This window comes from Lutjanus erythropterus, chromosome 8, assembly GCF_056507025.1.
Source record: "Lutjanus erythropterus isolate fLutEry1 chromosome 8, fLutEry1.hap2, whole genome shotgun sequence".
Classification (NCBI taxonomy): Eukaryota; Metazoa; Chordata; class Actinopteri; order Lutjaniformes; family Lutjanidae; genus Lutjanus; species Lutjanus erythropterus.
In genome coordinates, this window is record NC_139324.1 from 27,510,650 (window position 1) to 27,533,444 (window position 22,795).

Genomic DNA, 22,795 nt, shown 5'->3' on the forward strand with positions numbered 1-22,795 from the left:
GTTCCACTCATAAACAAACAAAACTTAATAAATAAAATAAAATAAATTAGGAAAATTGTATTGTTAATATGTTGCAACCGTCCCCTGATTGTCCTGTCCCCAGAGTTGGCATCAGCTGCAAAATCTGACTTCTTCCACACAAATAGCTTCATTAATCCTATGATTTGTTGGACCAGCTTGTTATACATAAAAAAACACACAGTGACAAACAAACAAATCATGATGCCATGTAGTTAATGTGGAGTCTATAAATAATGCTAATAAATAAACTTGCACAATAAAAAAGACAATGAAAAACTCATTCAGTAGACGGATTGCAGTGGGAATGACAGACTTGGGATAACGGTTAGTTTTACAAGCCAGGTAAAACACAACAATGCCCTTATTCACAAACAAGAACATGCCCAAAAGAAGCTAAATACTTGTTGCTTTTTGGGGGTTTAGTTGGTTTATTTTGTTTGTGCTAATAAAGTTGATTCTGATACTAAATGTGGCTGCACTTTAGTTCACTTATAAGACATAACAAGCAGATACTGTGTAACAAATTAGACAAAAAATAGAGAATATCAGAGTATCAGAACTTATTTTGACAATGGCTGACTGACAGACCTATTGTAATACTGTAGGCAGATAATGTGATTTCACTTTAGTTTACAGTACAGTTCCGCTGTAATGCACCATCTAACAAGGTCCATTAAGGGTTTAATAAGGGTCTAACACGGTCTAGAATATATTTCTACATTTTTTGTAAATTTTGCATTGCCATTAAGTATGGCTTGTTACATCTTATTGGTGCAGTGATAGGTGTATAGTGTAATTAGGGTATAACTACTGTCTAATAGTATTATTTCTGGTTTTTGTCTTTTTTTAATATCAAGCAGGGATTTCTATGTCTTATTACTGCACTGTAAAATAAAGTACAGCCAAACAAGATGTTTAAGTTCAACAACAGACATGCTTTTGACAGTTAATTCTCAGTTCCTTAGACAAAGGACAGTATGATTGTTCTGTCTACGGTGCTTCAGAGTTGTCTATAACACATATTTGATATTCCGGCCACACGTCTCCATGCTGCTGCACCAGTTTCAATTCTCTCTCTCAGGTCCCATTTACAGTGTCCCACGAGGTGCCTCCAGCAGGGCAGTTTCTCTCTGTGGGGTCACTCTCTCTTGGACTGGCCTTTCATGAAAACAACTGTCAATATGTTAATATGAAACACTCGGGGCCATTGTGGACTCACTCGGTTACTCCTCTTATCCTTCACAATTCTGCTCTGTGTCACAACAACAATGTCCACTCTCAGAAGATGGTGAGAAGAGGATTTCACAAGAAGATATGTTTAAAAAAAAATGAATGCAATATAATTTGTATCATGATTCCTTACAACAATACTAAGAGAAAACTATAGAAGATCTGTGTACGGCCAATGGGAAAGTCAGTGGTGCTCGTATTTACAGTTATATATATATCACACCAAATCCTTATAGATGTACTGAAACTCCCACTGGGTAATTGCTCCACATACTTCACAGATTCCTCTCATGAGGTGAATACAAGGTCTGTCAATACAGTCTCATTTCCTTTGTTTGCAGCCCAAGCTGGAGACAACACTCTCATGTCTGAAGACAGACACCATGGCAGCTATATGTCTCATCATGTAGGCCGCTGCGTCCACCGGGGTGTTGCATCTGCGCTGCTTTTAGGATATTTGACTTTTCCCTTTAACTTGGAGGTCTTTGTAGAAATTGTTGATACGTTTCCAAGGACTCCTGGAGTAAGACAGACATAGCTGCAAGGTTTTTCTAAAGCTGTTTCCATTGGCCTGTGTTTACCTGACACTTGGATTGACAGCAGAGTGATTGGAAATATCCACCATTCACTGCCGTGAGCTCCTGAGTGCACAGAAAGTGCTTTTGTAGTCTGGCTGTAATGGGCCAAGTTTGAATTGAAGGTTGAGAGAAATAGCCTCACTGCGGTCGCGCACTGTGAGGAACTGACACACCACAAATAATACTCAGAAGTGGGCTCCTGATAGCATCACAGGCACAGAGCAGGTACAATAGCATGCAGGCTCTCATTTCAATGCACTTTCACAATGTTGTACTGTGCACAATCAGATGGAGGGGAAGAAATACGGTCAAATACAAACTCAGATTGTGTCTCAATTGTGTTTTTCTCCCCCCTCTAAGTAATCAACACAAAAGACAACTTAAAACTCAACTGCTGATCATTTTCTTATTCACAAGTAAGAAAGTGTCACTATTAGTTTGCAAAAACCCCATGAGAGCAAACCTGTCATGATAAATGGAATCATGGGAGAATTCACATTCATCATAGACTCAGTACCCAGTTGCAAAAACCACCTTCATTTTAAAACCTAAGTTTTTCAGTTAGGAGCTTTGCATAAAACATTGTATGTTGTCCCCTAAGTTGTTGTTTAGACTAAGGTTTCTGTCTGCAGTTACTTACATTATACACACGTGCATTTCAGTTACCGTGGTTACACTTCACTCATCAGTCTTTAATCTTACCAGACAGCATTTTTGTCAGTTGTTAGTTGGCATACCTAACACACTTAGTTAGTCTATATTAGCTAGCTTCTCCAAAATGGACAACAAAGGGAAGACAAAAAGAAAAGAAATCCAAATTAGACAAAAGATGAGAAAATCGCTCTCCTGAAAGAATATGGAAAAGACAAACACATAATCCAAAGTAAATTTAACCCATTAAATATGCTCAAGCAAAAGATGTGACAAGAAGTAACAAACAAAATCGACATGAAACTGCGGTGAAAAGACATGTAAGCTAAATGAAGTGATGGAGAAATATGAAAATATTACTGCGACAGCGACAAAGGAGATAACCAATCATTGACAGGAGTCAACAAAAACTGCAGTTTCAATAAAACAATAAGAAAGAGTAACGTTTCGCTAGCTAGCTACAAAGTTGCTTGTGCTAACGTCACATCTATACCCTCTAACAAGTTGCTAGCATCACTCATAGTGTTCAGTGGTTTTTCTCTGTTCTGAAAAATGGGTCTTAATACCTCTTGCTCCTTTTCAATCAACATAACTTCAGCCACTGTCCCGTGTTCCACAAATTATTTTACTTTTGAGGGAGTGTTACGGGTCCCTTAAAATTTCTGAGGAAACCCTGACTTCCTAGCAACGCATAAGGGAATAATTAAGTAACAAAGGGGAAAAACTTGAAAATTACAGAATCCTTACAGTGATTTTATGCTACTTATTTTTTCCTGACACATCCTTAGATGAAAATTTAAGGGAAATATTAGCCTGAGTGGGTATCTTCAATGAGCACTGAATTTCATGTATCAGCACCATAAAGTTAATCTGTTAATTTGTTTTGTAAATTTAAGAGTAGGAATTTACTCACATGATCTGATCTGCCATGACAAACCAATCAACATTACGTACTGTTTTCTTGTTTCTCTCCTCTCTTTAAGATAAAAGTTAAACTGTCCTTAATTTTAACTTTTCCAACTGTAGTAGTAGCTAACTTACTAGCAAGGTAATGGTAGCTATACTGTAGCATTTGTTGTAGCTACTTGTAGAGTTAGGCTTTTTATTGTGTACACAATGGATGCCAGATATGGTGGAGACTTATCTCCAAAGTTAGCATTGTTGTTCATTAAAGAAGAATTTAGGATTTTTTCTACACGGGTGTGACCAACGCTAACTCATCTGTCTTGAAGTTGAGTGCCCGTCATTGTTTTTGCTCCATTGTTCTGTATGTTTCTATAAATGTTTTAGCATATTTAATCAGAAATTAGTGGTTACAAAGTTGTTTAGCTCTGTGAGATGGGAAAAGTAGTGTTGGTTGCTAGGCAACAGACATAAAAGTTTAGCTCTGTTCATCTTTTCGAACACTTGTTTGAACAAGAATTTAAAAAATTTTATTAGTTAAAGTTATCCAACAAAAACGTTGTATCAGCCACAGACCAGTTTGGTTTTGCTATACAAGCATGTTATCAAAATTTTAAATAAAACTTAACTTTAAGACAGCTGTTAAACTGTCTGAACTTTCACTTTTCCTCAAGTAGTAGTACCAAACTAGCTAATGGTAGCTAATATATTCATTAACAGTAGCAAACAGTAGTGACTGCAAAGCAAACCCCTAACCTGAGATAAGACAGGAGGAAGTAAGACAAGACAAGTTAGTTGGGATTTGCCTCTGAAATACCAAATTGGGAAAAATCCTATCTTAGAATCTTCCTACCTTAACTTTACAGTTAAAATAGGAAGTTTCTGTAATATGGCCCCTGGAGTTTGGTAAGGATGAGTTAGAGGCAGAAGATCAATTTCATATATTTAGCAAATAATGTGATTGCATTTCTGTCCATATCTTATATCTATTTAGCCTGTACTTGCTATTTTGAAAAATGTTACATCTTATATTATACAGGTCGTTTTCTCAATAATAATAACACTGTTGATGAAAAGTGAACAATGTAACTACAATCTTCACTACCACCAACGCCAATACGGTACAACTGAGAATGCATAATAAACAGGAAAAGAGGCCAACAAAGGAAGATTGACATGCCTAGTGACAAATAATAGCACGGTGTACAAAACGAACAACCAATCAGCTTTAAGAAGAACGGCGGGATTTCCTGTATGTGACGCAAATACTCCCAGTCAACACTGGAGGCCCCACCCTTTGTGTTACCTACCGCCCGTCAATCAAAATATAAAAAAATCCTGACAGTTATCATCTATTTCTACGCGCATACAATCAATTTAATGTGCTGATCATGTCCGGTGGCTTGTGACCATCAGGACTCTCCGTTTCACGACAAGTCACGCAATGACTGGTATGTAATATCTGTCTTTTTCACCCACGTAAGCTAACAAGCTATCACAGCCATCCTCTGGCTAAATTAGCTCGCTAGCAGGCTAGCACGGATTCTTGTCGGTGATATTGCTAATCAACGCAGGCTAAGTTAGCAGTAGTGGCTAGCGCTGCGCTCGTTAGCTTAGCTAACTAGGTTAGCTTGTTTTAGGAGTCATAACTAGTTAGCCTCTCTATTTAAACTAATTATCGCTACATTGCTGTTGTCTTTGTGTAAATTGATTGACTTGGTTGCGGTGGTTGTGATTTTATTATTAGCTAGTCTACTGACGTTACAATAACGTTACAGATGTTAGCTAGTTCTCTGTGTGAACATCAGGTTTGTTTAGCTAACGTTAGCTTCGGCGGTTCCCACTCTTAGCTATGTTTTTTACTACACAGCCCCAGAACAGCCGATGAAAACAGGGGATATGGCTGCCTTGGACGTGGACAGCAGTCAAAGCAGCTTCCTGCAGCAGGAGGAGGGCAGGGGCAACCAGGTAAGATCTCCCTCTCGGGATTATTACACGTCGTTGCTGCGTTTACAGTACCTGAGTGGAGCTTACTGAAGTTCACATATTTCAAACTTGGAGGGGGGTATTGTACTCTGGTTTGAACCTCTCAGGCAACACTTCCTCCCAGGCTGTTTACAAATCCCGCCTCCTTAAGTTAGGATTGAAGTGACAGAGTAAATTCCAGTCAGATTTAGACATAACCTGGATGCTATACTAGGTGCTACCTGGGGGACTGAGCTAGGGCTGGGTATGAAATAACCCAGTACCAAGTGGTATTTAAACTCCTCCAGATACCTGCATTAGGTCATTTTTGTACGTAGATCGAGAAAAAAAATTACTCTTTGTACGGGTATTCTTGAAGCTGATTACTGCACGCCTTCGTCGATTTAATGCGACGTGTGATGGGCCCACTACTTATATATATATACACACATATACATATGTACATGTGTGTGTCTGTGTGTGTGTGTGTGTGTATACATGCATACATATATATGTATAAATATATATATATATATACATATATATGTATGTATGTATGTATATGGCTGCAAGTAATGATTGTTTTCATAATGATGTCCTCACATGTCTTGTTTTGCCCACTAGTTATTCAGTACACTGTCAAAGAGGAGTATTAACACCAGAAAACATTTATGAAGGTGGAATCACAGAATTTTTATTTTGTTCTTAAATTTACTCGAAGTGATAAAATAGTTTGCCATCAATTTAACAATTGATCAATCGTTGCAGTTCAGAGCACCAAAAAGCCACCATAACGTTTAAAAGTATTGCTATATGACACACCTGTGGAGTCAAATTAAGTCCATAAGATGCGTAAGGATTAATTCAGAAAACCTCCATTCACATGATAGGTATCAAATGAATATACAACAATTTCCTTAAAGAAAAAAACAATGTGTAAACTTAATCTCTTTAGATCACCACTTATTGCCCACTAGGAATGTTTGATGGTGTCTGTAGCTGCACAGTCCCTCCACAGTCCCTGCCTGCATTTCCTTATTTCCTCATATTTTGTTTCACCCGAGGCGCCTGTTTGGCAGCAGTGAGTAGCTCTCAACCAATACAGCCTACAGGTTTTGAGGTCAGAGCTACAGAGGCATCTAATACTCAATTAGGACTCAACTTTTGGATTAATCGCCAACTATTTTGAAAACCAGTTCATTGTTTTTGAGCCTTTTTTCTTTTCTTTTTTTTTTTAAGTAAAAATGTCGGTATCTTTTTCACTTTAAGGGTACTGGCAGTGGTACTGGTATTGTAATGTTTAAAAAAATGCCCAGCCCTAGGCTCAACACAGGACACAAAAGTCCTTTGACCTCCAAACTTAAGACTTTGCTCTTTGGCAATGAGTCACAGTTTTCTGTGTGGCCCAGACTAATGGCCACCCACTTTCTTCCTTTTAAACTCGCCCGTTGTGGGTAGGACACTCAGCCATCACCCCTCGACCTGCTAGCAACCACCTGCACTAAGGTTGGCTCACCGTCATCAGAGGTGGATAGAGGTGCTGCCGCTGATGTGGTAAGTCAGCACCTCTGCTAGATCCGACACAGCTACAGCAGATGTGGAGCCTTCAATCACAGCTGAGCAAAACTGGTGGTGGGAGTGTAGCTAAGGTTGCACTTGCTTTCATGGAATTATCGCTAGTGTGTTTTGGTATCTGAACAGGAGGGTATCTCTAACTGCAATGTTTTAACTGCTGAAACAGTCTGAGTAAGGGCATCCATATCCTTCTGTTCTTGTGAGAGATCCTTAATAGACTACATTTACCTGAGGCTAAACTCAGTGGCCCCCATCTATGACATATTGGATGCAAATACAGTTATCGTTGCTTTCACAGTGTAAGAAAACCTTCCTCGTTTGATGTAGTTTATACAGCAGGCAGTGCATGCTAATGCTTCAAGCTTAATCTGTGATGTGCTGATAAAACAGCCACATAAAACATAAACCACAAGTGCATCACTGAAAATGAAGCTCTGTAGATGCAATGTGACTGTTTCTGTTGTCAAACTGTTTACCAGCAACCGTGTGGGTTTATGTTTTAGTTGGTGCTGAAAGAGTGAGCTGAAGCAATATTTTTAAGATCTTGTTCTGCAAAGTTTTTGTTGACAAGATGTTTGTCAGATCATTATGGGAATGAACATTAGTCCATGACATAACATATTCTGGCCAATATGATGTAGTTGCATTTATTTTTTATATTTCAGTTTGTAATAAGTTAATGAAAACTATAAAACAGTGTGTATTGTAGTTTGTGTTGCTTCATTATGTTTTATTCTGGACGAGTAAGATTGCAGCCTGGATAACATTCAGGCTCTGGTGAGAGAAAAAAATTATGGTTCAGTTTGTTCTGCTGGCAACCTGGTTGTCATTTTTATAAGAGAAGGTCTGCTGTATTTAGATTAAATTTCTGTTTGGTACCATTTAATAATTTTATTTAAACTTGGTGCAAAGTATCAATAAATGTATTGCTCAATTTTTCCCTCAAAGTCACGTGAGAGCAAAACATTGCTGAGAATCTGACAAACGACACAAAGCAAGTAACACCATTTTAAGGCATTTGTATTTACAATGAATTAACACTTCATTACAGCTTTGGTAGTAATGTAAAGTAGAGTCTATAAAAGGTTGGCTTAAAAGGTTGTCCTGACCACTACTGAAGACAATTAAAACCTTCAAATGCAGTTAGATGTAGCAGGAGTTGCTGTCAGCCATAACATTTCCTTCATAGGTCAGTGCAGCTCTGATGATGCAGGATGTTGGGCCACTGACATTGTCTGATGTATGAGTTATCTGTCAGACTTAAGTTGTGACTAAAGAGTTACAAATGTTGATTTGTTGTGATCCGTAATGAATTGGTGTGAAACGTACAGTTGTGTAACAATGATTTTTATTTGGTTTGTTTTGGACCAGAGGAACCACACTAAAGGCATGAACACAGCCATAGATTACAAATAACAAAGAACATGTGAAACAAAACTCTAAATTTCTTGCTCGCTTGGCTTTTATAAACAGAATAAATGTAGCTGATTTTGCTCTCTGCCTTCCAATGATTCTGATGCTGATTGTGTGAACTGCTAGCAAATTTTTTTCCTTAAAATATGGGCTGTGCTGGTAAGTGCTTAAGCTACTTCATTAACAACAGGTGCCTAATTAGTTTTTTAATGTCAATCATTTCCTTTCTCAGACATCAGATCCATCTACGCAGCTTACTGGGACTGATAAATGGGAGGTGTTAACCCCCACATCAGCGAAGGATGAATCTGGAATGATACAGATCCAAAGTCAAGGAATATTAACGTCAAATGGACAGTACGTACTTCCTCTTCAGAGCTTACAGAGTCAGCCAATCTTTGTGACGTCGGGAACGGACGCCGCCTCTGCCAATTCAGTGCCTAACATTCAGTACCAAGTAATTCCTCAGATTCAGACAGCAGATGGACAGCTGAGCTTCTCCACGTCCGGTGTGGAGGGAGCAACTCTGACTCAGGACGCCACGGGGCAGATTCAGATCTTGCCTGATGGTAGCCAGAGTCTCAGCGTGACATCGACTGCGAACATCCTTAATAACAACCAGAACCTCATATCACAGACTGCTAATGTCCAGCAGATCCAGGGGGTTTCTATTGGCAGCTCCACCTTCAACAACCAGGGACAGGTTGTTACTAATGTGCCTGTGGGTTTGCCTGGGAACATTACTTTTGTTCCCATTAACAGTGTGGACTTGGACTCCCTTGGCCTGTCTGGTGCTCAGACTATAGCAACAGGGGTCACTGCTGATGGCCAGCTAATTATGGCGAGTCAGCACGTGGATAGCTCTGAGAGTCTGGCGAAGACAGATAATCACCTCTCACAGACACTAGCAGTAAATGACTCAAATGCAAATCCTGAGATATATGTGCCAACGTCTTCCTCTCAGCTACACATTCCAGCAAACGAATCAGGTTTGCAGCTGACGCAAGACACGTCATTGTCATCAGTGGCTACAGAGCAAGCTGACTCGAGCTCTGGTCTCCAGGAGGGCTTCATCCAACAGAATCAGGAGCAGAGCGTCCAGGCATCCTCGGCTCAGCCCGTCATCCAGCTGCAGCAGGTGCCTATTCAGACCACAAACGGTCAGGTGGTCCAGTCAGTGGCGACAGGCGGGCAGGGCCTGCAGAACGTGCAGCTGATCAACCCGGGAACCTTCATCATCCAAGCCCAGACGGTCACACCGTCGGGTCAGATACAGTGGCAGACCTTTCAAGTGCAAGGGGTGCAGAACCTGCAGAATCTCCAGCTGCCCACCACACCACCCCAGCAGATAACCCTGGCTCCAGTTCAGACCCTGTCACTGGGTTCCAGTCCAGTCAGTATCAGCACGGGGCAGATCCCCAACCTGCAGACGGTGACGGTCAACTCAGTGGCCCAAAATGAAGGAGACACAGACACCCCTGGAGGTAAAGTAGCTCATTTTTTTATCATCAGAATTTATAGTATGTACCTATGATTGGGCTGCACAGCATCTTTACTCTGTTAACACCAGATTATATATATATTATATATATATTATATAACCATGTATGACTTTCAGTTAGTGGGAATGATCATTTTTACCTCACAATTTGGATTTTAACAGAAAAAGCACAATTAAAATCATGATGATGTGACATTTTCTTAGATTTGTAGACCAGGGCATCTGTGCAGCACTTCACACACATTTACCTTTATCAAAAAAATGCTGCTTCACCTGACCATATTGTGATTGCAGTAATATTTCAATTAATTGTGCGGCCCAAACCTATGGTAAACCCACACAGGTGATTTTACTTTGTTGCCTGATTACATCTCCTCTCAAGGCTCTGGGTGTGCAGACATTATTTCATTGACATGACTCCATCTCCTGTTAGGTTGGTTGCATCTTTCAAATTAGACCTGCATTTTTCTTATTAGCACATGGATTTTGGTGATTTCACACAATTCCAGCAAAGCACCTCCCATCTTTAATCTGAGCAGAGGTCTGATCAGCCAGAATAACTCACATCTGAGAAAATGTGCAGGGCCTGTAGAGGGTACAAAGTCAAAATGATGTTTTTTATCACCTCGTGATTATTGAATACACCATAATAATGCACCATTGTACTTCATTTTTAATTTGTCACATTTCTATTTAAAAATCCCACAAAATTGACTCAATTATTGTATTTTTCTACACCTCAGTGAGTATTTTTCTGCCAAAGACATTTTTAAAAATGACCATGGTCACCGGTGAAAATATGTTTAGAATTTGTTCAAAAATGACCATTTTTTCACTGACTATTTGATGCTGATTGAGCGCTCACATTTAGACCATTTTTTACCACAATTCGCAATAATGACATTTTTCATACTCTACAATTTGCAAATAATAGCCTAGACCCTCACTGCGCAACTACATCCAAATTGCTCATTTGAAAGGCAGAAAAAAAACTTGTTAGACACAAGTCTTGTACCTCAGTTGCCTGGATGAAAGTTCCATGTTTAACTCACTAACTTCTTTGTCGTTATTTATACTACGCCCCTGTACATATGCCGTCGTATATTGAAGTTGAAGTTGTAACTAATACGCTTGAGTGCTTGCGCATGTGCATTAGGCTACAGCAATAAGCACAATTTCTTTCACCTGTTACATTGTCCTGGAAGGTTCTTGTTGGCAGCTCAGAACCTATATAGTTCATATGTATGACATTTTATGTGAAACATTAAACATGTTGAAATTAAGACTTTGTGTACACCAGATTTCACCTTTAGAGAAATACCGTCACACTAATCAATACTGTCTCTCCTGTAACCTACAACTAAAAAAATTATCACATTGATTAAACAAATTTGTGTTCTGTGACACGTTGATGTTGTAACTATATTTTAGCCAGTTGAAAAGAAGGCGAAAAGCAGAATATCAACCAGTTTTCAACTAAAAATCAACGTTGAAATCCTGATTGGTGCTCGCTGGGACCAAGACAATAAAGATGTATCAAAGTTTGTTTGTGCTGCTTAAAGCTGGCAATCCACATCTGTGTAAAATCATGTATAGTGTTGCAGGGATGCAAGTGACTTTGTCCACTGAAGACATTTTGACTTGTCACAGGTTTAAATAAAATGAATGATGGCTGAATTCCATTTAGCTGCTTCAGTTTAAGGGTGCTGGTGTTATGCATGCTGACTCACCGTTATACCATCATGGCTTACTGGGACTTTTGAAAAGAACGGTGACACCTGAGCTTTTCCCCCTGTGACGAGTTAAAATGTCTGCTGTGAAAATGGTCTATATTTTGCCTGTCCAGCAGTCAAATAAAAGATTAAGTTTCTGAATTTACATTTATGTGAACTGGAGAAAAGCCCTCATATTTTTAGAAGCTGCATGTATAAAGGCTTGGTATTTTATAAGTGATAATCTAAGTAATTGGCCTTTTCTTTACATTCAGTGTTTCAACAGAACACGTTTTGTGTATCCTTAAAGCTACATCGTGTTGAAGTTTTAGGTAATTATATCTATCAAAACATTGTGATGAAGTTTTTCTTTTTAGCAATGTCCTTCCATCCACTTTCTGCCACTCATGTGGGTGAAAAAGTCCACAGGGTACGTTTAATTAATTATCAAAATTGCCATTGATACATTTTCTGCCAATCAACTCATTATTTGATCACTGTGCTTAATATGGAGTTTTACTTGAGAAATTTGCTGCCATGCTGTCAGTCACTTGCAATAATAAAGCAGCTCTCACTGTGCAGGCTTTTTGGGAAGTCTAGCAGATCTTGTGTTGATGTTAATGTACACATTCATTCCAGACATTCAGATAAAAGAAGAGCCAGATTCTGGAGACTGGCAGCTGAGCACGGACTCCACCCTGAACACGAGCGATCTGTCCCACCTTCGTGTCAGGCTGGTGGATGACGAGGATCAGTTGGGTCAGGAGGGCAAGAGACTACGCAGAGTGGCGTGCACTTGCCCCAACTGTAAAGAATCAGGTGGGAGGTGAGTAAGCTTGACTGGTGTTTTTCTTTCTGAATCTTCTCATGCTGCATGGAAAATACACATCAGGGCTCTAACTCTTCGTACCCGTGTTTCCCAGAGGATCCAGCACGGGGAAGAAGAAGCAGCACATCTGTCACATCGCAGGCTGTGGGAAAGTATACGGAAAGACATCGCACCTGCGAGCACACCTGCGCTGGCATTCAGGGGAGCGACCTTTTGTTTGCAGCTGGATGTTCTGTGGGAAGAGGTTCACACGCAGCGACGAGCTGCAGAGACACAGGAGAACACACACAGGTGCCCTTTTTCTGCTCCCTCACTGTTTGCACATCAGGAAAACATCAGTAAAATCAGTAAAACGTGTTAATTTGTGCCCTGCAAAGTGTGAGTCATGTGCAAAATGACAGCGTTTGCAACCCTTCTGGATTTACATGTAAAATGTCATGTCAGGAATTGAAGACCATTGTGATAAACATATCCAGTCTTCACAATCTTGGTGGTATTTTTCCAGTTCAGAATGAGGGTTGAGACAGTTTGTCCTGCTGTGTAATTTGCAGGATCTGTTAACACCAGATTATATAACAAAAACGTGACAAGAGATGCTTGTAGTGAGCTGTTTTATTTTTATCCCACAATTCTTGTTTGAGTCTGAACACCCTGGTATCACCTCACCTAATCTGCTTGTAATTTTGTAGAATATTTAAATGCAGTTGCCATCTGTCATGATGCAGTGAAATATTCACCTCAACAGAATATGCAAGAAAGCAGGAAATAGCCAATCAATTATACAAGTGCAACATAATGCTGTACAGTATCAGATGACATTTACTGCTAGCCTAGACCTTTGAAAGAGATATGACCACTTGCTCATGATGTTGTTGAATTTATAAACCCTGGCTGTATCGTTGGCTGAGTGAGGCCTCTGACATTATGGGCTAAAGCAGCATTTCATTACACTGTCAGCTTCAAGCTCACGGTCAGTGTTCACAGTTAACTTTGCAAATGGATATTCAATTATTCTATGTTTCTAAGTGGTGAGAATTCTCTTGTCGTATAGTATCAACTTGTCATCAATTTATTTGTCATTTTATCTGTGACACATTGGCATTCATCAGCTAATTCAGTGATTTAATATCGTCCTCAGCAGGGTTCAAAATTAACTTTTTGGTCCGTCTGCCATTGGCTGCAAACTGAAAAAATTTACCAGACAAAATATTTTTCCGTCAGCCATAAATCTGCGTAAGGTACAATGTCTTTAGAATTGAAAAATGAGCTGTGCCAAATACTTCTACTCATATTATTGCTGTTGCCAATGTCTCCTTACCTTCTTATTTGTGAATTTCCACCATGCTTTTTTTCCCCCCTTTTTAGCTAGTGTGAAGAGAAGGGCTGTCAGCATATCTGTTTTTCACCAAACGATTATCATGGCCAAAATATTACCCTGCAAAATCTATAGAATTTTTTTTTTTAATAATGCCATCACTCAAATTGTGCATTTTGTCTCTTTTTTGGCAAATGAATTCCACTAAAAATAGGAGTGAAGGATGACTGTACAAAATGTGCAGTTACACTTACTGGAAGGTGAAAAGGAACCAGATGAGCTGATTAACAAAAGAAACAGAAAGAACACCACATTTTTTAGAGGCACACATTATTATCATGTGTGTATTATTAGAATTATATCAGTATTTCATTTTTTAAATATCACAGTTAGTCAGTACAAAACAAACAAACAGCAAAACAAACATTGGCGATCACGTTTTGTGTTGTAGTGATGAGAATTTGTAGTGTAGTATTTCAGTAACCCTCAGAGTCTGCTGACATTTATTTTATTCACCAACAGATTTTTGCAGGGTTTCTCCAAATCCAGTCATTTCCAGAATCCAAAATTTTAGGCCTTAAAATACTGAACCAATAACCACTTCTGCTAACTGTGTAGCCCGACCAGCTAGCTTCATGCTCCACCTTAAGGTGTGGAAAGTATAAGAGATTCTTTAATATTTATTAATTAATAAAAGATTAATTAACATACTTCTTGCCAGTATGTATGTGAAATAGTTCTTAAATTGTGTTTATGGGCTTAAAAATGTCTTAAAGTCTTAAATTTACCTTACTGAAACCTGCAGAATCCCTGTTTTTACTCACATTTGGCGAGTGACGGGTGTTAATTTTGGGCCCTGACCCTAGCTTGTGTAGCAACAAGCAATAATAATCAGTTTTAATAAGAATTTTGATTTCAGTGATAGTTCTGCCATTTTTTATATGATTCTACCCTACAAAATCTTTAATTTTATTAAAAATTGAACCTGCATGGCACTTTTAAGCTCATCTCCTCACGTATGAAACACATCGTCCAGATAGATGGCATGTTCGACCCTCTCCAAATGTATTCACCACCAAACTCTTTAACCCTCAAACTATATTTTCTCTCTTGCAGGAGAGAAGAAGTTTGTCTGCCCAGAATGTTCCAAGCGCTTCATGCGGAGCGACCACCTGGCGAAGCACATTAAAACTCATCAGAACAAAAAAGGCGTGAACTCTGGCAGCGCTGTGGTGGCCTCGATGGAATCCGCAGGGTCCTCAGACAGTATCATCACCACGGCAGGCGGGACCACCCTCATCCTCACCAACATCCAGCAGGGTTCCAGCAACGCCCAGGACATCCTGGCCAACGCCGAGATCCCTCTCCAGCTCGTCACTACGGTAGCGGCCAGCGAAGTCATGGAGTGATTTACACTCCACTTATGAACTTCTACAACCTCTCTCATACTGTATACTCCTACCTGCATTTTTATTCAAGTTTTGAAGAAAAGCTAAAATTATAAATATATCTATATTTTAACACAGAAATAGTCAGTCCATGTCCGTACTCAGTTTGTACTGAGGAAAAACTAGTAGTGAGACTAAAAGAAGAAGAAACGGAAAAAGACATTGCAGTAAACACACAAGGAAATGCCTTATTTTGTACAATATTATGTTGTTTGAAAGGTAGGATGCCATTTTGCTTTGAATCTACTATGTTTTGTTATGTGTTTTTCACAAAAAATTATTGGTAAGTTGAGCAATTTTCTCCTCGCCTTCTTTTTTTTTTTTTTTTTTTGGATGTATATTCTTATGATGTCCTCGGTAAGCAAGGTTTGTTCCATGTTCCTTTCAGCAAAGACTAAATCTCACAACAGAGCTAATTTTATCTGGCTGAAATAATGTTAATGCTTACGTCCATGCAGATTTATTCATGTTATGTGTTTTTGTTTTTTAAATATTATGCATTCTTTTTTTTTCTTTGTTTTTTTGTGTCTTTGTCCTCCTTGCAGTCAGTCTGCTTGCTAATTAGGAAGCCCTCCTTCCTCCATTTTTTTTTTAAACTTTGCTCACACCTAATACATTTTGCAGGTGAAAATCAAAACAATCAAAATTTTGTATTGTAAATCCTTGAACATATACTGTTGATATGATACACATTATTTGCTTATTAAATATTTTGACTGAACAGCTATTTATATTGGGCTTTACATAGAAAATGCATTTGTGATATTAGAAGTCCAAAATATTTCAAATGGCTTCATTATATGTAATTCAAATGTGTTTTTGTAAAACCTTTTTTGGAGGACTTCAAAACAAAAAAACATGCATTGTGATATGAAGAGAAAAAAGCCATTTTTTTGGAGGTAATTGCCAAATTTGACTACAAACTCAGGGTGACTTGTGACTGTGTGATATAAGTAGAGTAAATCACCCCTGTAGCTTCTCTGGCCGTGGTGGGGTGTCGTGAAGAAATGTTATTTGATGGACCAAAAGCTGAGGTGAATTAAGCTGTCACCATGTTACCTATGCTGGTTGAATCTACCATGTCGTTTTTTTTTTTTTTTTGGTTTGTTTTTATTATAAGGTCGACCCCTCGTTCATGTTCTAGAAACAGCTTTTGCAGAATTCTTCACCTCCATCAGTCCTCTCACGCAGTCGAAAAATCAGTGTATTACTGAAAGCGGTACTCGTTTTAACAGCACTGTTCTTATCACTTTCATCTTGTTGTTAATCCTTTTGTATAAAAAATGTTTTGTATACTTCCCAAGAAACTGTCCTTTATATTCATTGTCAGTAAATGTACAATGTGTCCGTCTTTGTGTTGATACTTTTTCTTTAACTTGTATGTTGCATTTCCCTGTTCCATGTTATTATGTGTTTTTTATTTTATCTCTGAACTTCAACTGTTGAATTGTTTAATTGAATACACACACTGAACAGTGAATAATGGTGGTATATTTTGGTTTGATTATACTTTTACCCTCTGAGTCAGATAGTAAGATGCTGTTGAAACATTCAAAGAGCATTTTAATATCATGTACTAAACACTGAAGGTTTATTCTCACTCAGAATCTCTTGTATAAATATGTCAATATTACATCAATATAAACCTTTCTGTTACACTTGAATTTCATTTTTGCTTTATTTTATTGTTTTAATGTATCAAGGTTGCTTTCGGAGGACCGTGTGACATTTCATGCTAAAATGACTAAACATAAGACAACTTTGAATTTTGCCTTCTACTTTAAACCTTTTTGTTTTGTGTCTTTTCAAAGACTTGACATCCAGTCAGGAGCTTCATTTCCCCCCCTTCGGCTCACACTCTGGGGTTAGTAGTCCAGTAGATGTCACTGCAGCCAAGGGAGCAGGACAAGAGGTATGTTTGACCCCTTGACCTTCCCCGTGTAGCGCTGCTAAGACGAAGGCAGAAGTCACAGAGGCCAACAGGAGGTGTGGACCCTCTATTAACCACGAGTTAATGTCACACAGAAATGTCAGGAACGAATATTCTGCTGCCGGAGAACAAAGTAGTGTCTCATGACTTTGAACGAACCCCACAGAGACACGAGAGGTAACAGCTTCTGGCTTTATGACCTGGATTCATGTATATTTTAGTGAATTATCAGGAAAGCCTTTTTAAATAAGCTGCTCTGTCTTGTTTCTGTCTGTTAACTGTGCATACAGTTTTCTGTCACTGTCATGTGCCAGAAATAATGATAATCCTTTAGCATTTTGATATATTAACCTGATATTAGCAGCCCACACATGCTGCATCACCCTGTACTCCTCACACTAAATAGGACATTTTACTAATTAGGTACTGTTGCTATTTTTTCTTGAATACGAGGCTCAGGACAGTGGCATAAGGGAGTTAAAATGTATTATAGCCTACCTGGTTTTAGTGCCTGTGAACATAATTAAAATGGTAGTCTATGAAAAGCTTTATCTGGTAAATCAGAGTGGAAAGCACATGCTTTTTGAGTCTTAGTCAATTTGCTGCGAACGAGTCAGAGAATGTGGTCCGTAACGTTAAAAAGGACTCGTCCGTTTTGTCGTTCCTTTCATTTGCATAATTTAATGAATCCAATTCATTGTAATGCAATACCAAGTGCACCAGGAACATAGAATGACAGTTTGAGTTAATGAAATGTGTTAACGGTATCATCATTTACTTGTATGTTAATTAGTCCAATTAATTTCCCCTGCTCGGTAATCTGAATATTGTAATAATCTTTGCTCCCCTGCAGGAATGAAATCTATGATACACAGACCTTTGGGACAATCTGAGGAGAGAATCGTGGGTTTTCTAGTTGTGGCAGATTGGAAATGTCCTTTTAGGTAGATTCAGGAATATTTCTGCCATTTTGGGGAGGATTCATACTCGGTTGTGTGGTCTGCATTTGGCTTTTATGATGCAAATCACACCTATAGTTGGAAATAGATTGAGAAATGGAAGACGATTGTCCGGCGCCAGAGGCAGGATAACTTTGTCTTGCTTGACAAAGTGCCAATGCCTCATAACAAGAAGAGGCATGGTTTCTTCTGGCCGTTGCAGATAAAAGCTGCCATCAGTGGGGACGATCCTCCCCGGCTGAGCGTGACACTGTCCACACATACTTTGTCATTACAACTGACCACCTGGATTGGAGGCTAACTTTGTCAACAAACTGCTCCAGCTCTCCTATTATTGTTCTTACATGTCAGCGTTGGCCTCGGAGCTTTCAACAGTTTTTCAGCCACTTAATGAATTCAGCGAGGCAGCTTCAGTGTATGGTTATTAAATTAAAAGATGCAAGAGAAGTAAAGCCTCCTGCGGCTTTGATTTGTTGAGCCAAACATGTCTTTTCTGCTGCCTCATTGTTGCTGATGTAGTTTGAACATTATGTGCAGAAGAACACAATTCATCTCAAGTCTTATTTCGGAGAGTAAAAGGAAAAGCTTTCTCAATAATCAGTATTGTGTTTTTGTGACAGACAGGTATCGTTTCAACCAGTGCTTACACCACAAGTTGTTTGTGTGTTTTTATCACAGCAAATAGCTTTTGGTTCTTCTGGCTCGGTTTGAATAGCTGTGTAATTGTACGTGGTGCTCAACTTCTCTTCCATTTCATGGGCAAAATGCATAAATACAATAACTATGCAGAGGGAGAGAAACACTGTAATCATGCAATAACATTTCCAACTGTATGTGTGATAGAATTCAAAATGCCATTGGGATTATGGTGCTTAACCGTTGGGAGGTAATGTGAACTGTTGGCAGAAATGACTTATTTCATTATGCCATCCCAAATATACAAAATACTTCAGCGAGAGGGCTGCTTCTTCCCTATTCCTGGCCAATTTGAACTGTTTTCCTCCGAGTTGTCGAAGGATAGGCCTGCAATTTTGCAAAGTGACTATTATTTGCCTTTCTCAAGGAATCAACAACTTGAAAGTACAGTGCAATGAATTGTTGGGGTTCTGCAGCTGCATGTATTTACAATACGTCTCCTCTGTGAAATGTCTTGCAGAATTTAGAGCATTAATTTCCTCTTGGATATGAGCTCGTCATAAGCAAAAAGCACTCACCATCATGCTTAATATTTTGTTTACAGCAGGGTACTAAGAGTGTTTTTTTTCTTATAAGCCATTAGGACATTCGAAACGACATAGAAAAGTGTCCCGCATTTCTACATTCCTGACACATTCTTGCCCTTGATCAACTGCAGAAGGCAGACAATAGAGCAGATCATTTTCCCCAGGCAGGGAAACACAGCATGGATCAACTCAATAACCTGATATTCCCTGTCTACTGAATGTGGCCAATTTAGCAGAAGGTCAGCGCCTTTTTTTTTTTATTCCAGAGACAATTTGGTGACCTCCCTCTGGAGCCCCAGCAGGACCGGCGAAGACAAGCAGAATCGGCGAGCTACAAAGTGCTCGTGTTGACATTGCGTTCAGGTGTGGACTGCTCAAGGTGAACAGATACCTGGTGTGGGACAGGGGGGCTATTATGCAAACCTGACAGCCACGGCAAGAAGTCGCATGCTTGTGGATTTAGGTTTTCATGTGTCTTTGGCAATTATTTACGGTGCCAGATGTTAAACCTCTTTCACCCCCCCCACCCCAACCATAGACCCATTTTTATAATTTTTAGGGTGTGACGGGAGATTTCTAGGGAGAGATACACTTCTTATTTCTTAAAGTATCTGTACTTTCTACTTAAATTTTAAAAACAGACTTGTCACTGAAGTTTTAATGCATTTGATGAGAATTATTGTTTTATTTTGCATCATTGCACGCAGCCTACCCAACATCAAGACCGGTTTCAACCTAAGTGAATGAGACAATAACATGTAGAAAAGATGATTCTTTGGTGTATCCATTAGTGCATGTCACGCGTGACAGACATAACAAGACAAGAATGATGTAAAAGACGTAACGAAATATAAAGGTTGTAACAAGATGAAAACTACCTAAAATCTGTAACAAGACAAAAACAACATAAGAGGAAGGAAAACAAAAACAATATAAAGGATGTAACAAGACAAAATGAGTTGAAAACGACATTGAAGTCATAACAAGAAGAAAACAACATAAAATACATAAAACAAAAACAATGTAATGAGACATTATATGACAAAAACTATGTAAAAGATGTAACAAGATGAAAATGGTGTATCAAGACAAAACAGACAGAGGTTTAGTTATCTTTGGACAGGTTGTGGTAGAAATGTCCCTCAGAGGAATACTTTTTACTTTTATACTTAAACTTGAGTACATTTCAAAGCCTGTACTTTTTCAGTTTTGCTTGAGTACAGAAGTTGAATCAGTACTTCTACTTTTACTAGTCTTAAAGCATGTACTTTATCTGTACTGTCTTACTACTTTTGCCACCTTTGCCACATAGAAGTCTGAAAGCTGGGGACCTGAATATTAATTTGGGATGCAGCTCAGCACTGTTTTTTGGGGGTTAATAACTTTTATTACAAGGCTTTGGTGCATAATTTAACCATTTTCGACCACTTGAGAACTGATAACAGTGGTCAGAAATCCCTCCAAAATACCACATTAAGGCACCCTGACCTTAAGGAACACTATAGAAAAAGTAATGCTGTGAAATCCGGGTTTTCCCTGAAAGTTTTTGACACAAAGGCAGCAAAGGCTGGAGAACATGCATGTCTTGCACAATGTACACAGTTTGCTTAAGTGGCAAAATCATGATTTGACAGACGAAAGTGTCTGTAGGGATTTAAATTTTATGCCAAGATGAAACAAAGAGATAAAAAACAAAGATTGTGACAAATGATAGTGTTTATTTCGACACAGGACTCAACATAAAAACACTCAATCGCAGACTGTGCAATCTTTCTGTGCATATTTCACTCTCCTGCCTCTATTTTTTTGATAAAGGACAAGTCAAGAATGATGAAGGAAAAGAACTTTACAATGTGACCAGTGAACAGGTACCAACAGGTGGGTTAAAAAATGATGAATGTTAATAAGAAATAATAATAATATAAAATAGAAGAAGCACTAAAATTCAATAAAAAGATGTGTGCCTTATTTGTCCAGTATTGTAGGCCTAATAATGTTTGGTATTTATTTGGAGTTACTGGGTCACACATTGAAAAAAACTCTTATTATTTTCAGGTGTTTACCTAAAATAAATTAGGTACACACTAGCAATCAAAATAGGTGTGCTACATGAGACTAACTTAGGTATTGGTCTATAAAAAGGAAAGCTTCTGCATTTTTGTTGCAATTTCAACAAAGGTGGCATCCAGTGATACCAAGGTGGCCCACCTTCGAATTAGATAGTTATGGAAAACCCTGTAAAGTAACACAATGACTGAAATAACACATTTACACTGCATGCAAAACACTGCATGGTTTTTGTCCCAAACTACATGGGACTAAATTTAAAGATGTGCACTGGGTAGAAAAGTATGGTGTATGCGTGTTGATGCGGCTGCAAATCATCTTCCATCATCTTTTTACATGCAGAGGCACCATTCACAGCTTCAAATTAAACACTCTTGTTTCAGGAAAATTATGGCCTGACTCTCACGTTGTATTTCAGGAGGGTGGAATTCACATGTGATCATGCTTTGCTATCTTTATTGTAAAATTTATCTCTCCTGCTGTTTTGCATTTACTGTATGTATGTTTTTTTTTGTCCTGATCCAACTGTGAAAATTGGATCGACAACGATGAAACACCTCCATCAAATTTTCCATATTATGTTGTTCTTTGTGCTCGTGCACAGTATGCGTCTGTTTTTAGCGAGGAGGCAATTGCATAAGATGATGCTGAGGTCCATGAGAAGATTTAGGAGGGATAATTTTTAGCCATTCCTCACAGCAGTCATATAGTTTTCCCACTGTACCAAATAACTCTGTCTTTATTGTGCACCTCAAGGTCAAACGTGACAACGGCTTCAACTTCCTCGGACTCGGGGAAAAAAAAAACTGCAAGTGTGCACTCAATATTGTCTTTTGGTGACAAGAGCCAGCCTTCGGTGTTATTCAGCCCATTGAAAACGATTTCAGATAAGAAAGGAGACGTTTTGTATCTGAAAATGTACATTAAATGGTGTCAACAACATCCCGGAGGTCAGAGTGGAGTCCCCATGGAGACTGAATCTGGCTGCTGCGCTCGAAGACTCGACACCCCCCTGAGTGGCGGCTCTGTGATGGCTCTCAGTTTCTCTCGTCATGTCCCTGGCAGCTTTGACACAGGTAATATGCATGCAGGCTGACAGTGGCTGGGATGTGCGGCAGAGACAATGATGTACATATCATTTTCCTCCCTGACTGATTGAAGACTGTAATCTGTGCTGGACTTTCTCTCTGATTACACACGTCTCAGGGAGCAAAACAAGGACTCTGAGCTGCCACTGGGCACTGGACTCATCCAGGGCTTTCAGCCTTCAAGAGGACTGAAGTCCGCCTTTAAGGTGAGCTCAATTTTCGTCCCATTTACACTATTGTTACAAGTGTCGGATAGAATGCATCTGCTAGATAGTGGTCAAACAGTGGCTGTCTGAAGATGACACAGGAACAGAGATGTATCTGGCACCCAAGGTCATCCTATTCCCATCTCCGGCACTGTCACAAATGTTTAGAGCTCCTGTAAAG

General features: G+C 39.0%; 1 protein-coding gene across 2 annotated transcripts; it reads left to right on the forward strand.

The window, feature by feature from the left end:
• Positions 1-4,648: 4,648 nt before the first annotated feature.
• Positions 4,649-16,805, forward strand: sp3a (sp3a transcription factor). Of its 2 annotated transcripts, XM_084725135.1 has the most exons (7): positions 4,649-4,834; positions 5,254-5,351; positions 6,807-6,902; positions 8,569-9,820; positions 12,189-12,375; positions 12,473-12,669; positions 14,810-16,805. In XM_084725135.1, the coding sequence occupies exons 1-7, from the start codon at positions 4,828-4,830 to the stop codon at positions 15,100-15,102; spliced, it is 2,130 nt and encodes a 709-aa protein (XP_084581261.1). In that variant the 5' UTR covers positions 4,649-4,827; the 3' UTR covers positions 15,103-16,805. The 2 variants fall into 2 exon arrangements, with proteins under 2 accessions (XP_084581261.1, XP_084581260.1); XM_084725134.1 differs by lacking the exon at positions 6,807-6,902 and having other exon boundaries at positions 4,650-4,834.
• The last annotated feature ends 5,990 nt before the right edge of the window (positions 16,806-22,795 follow it).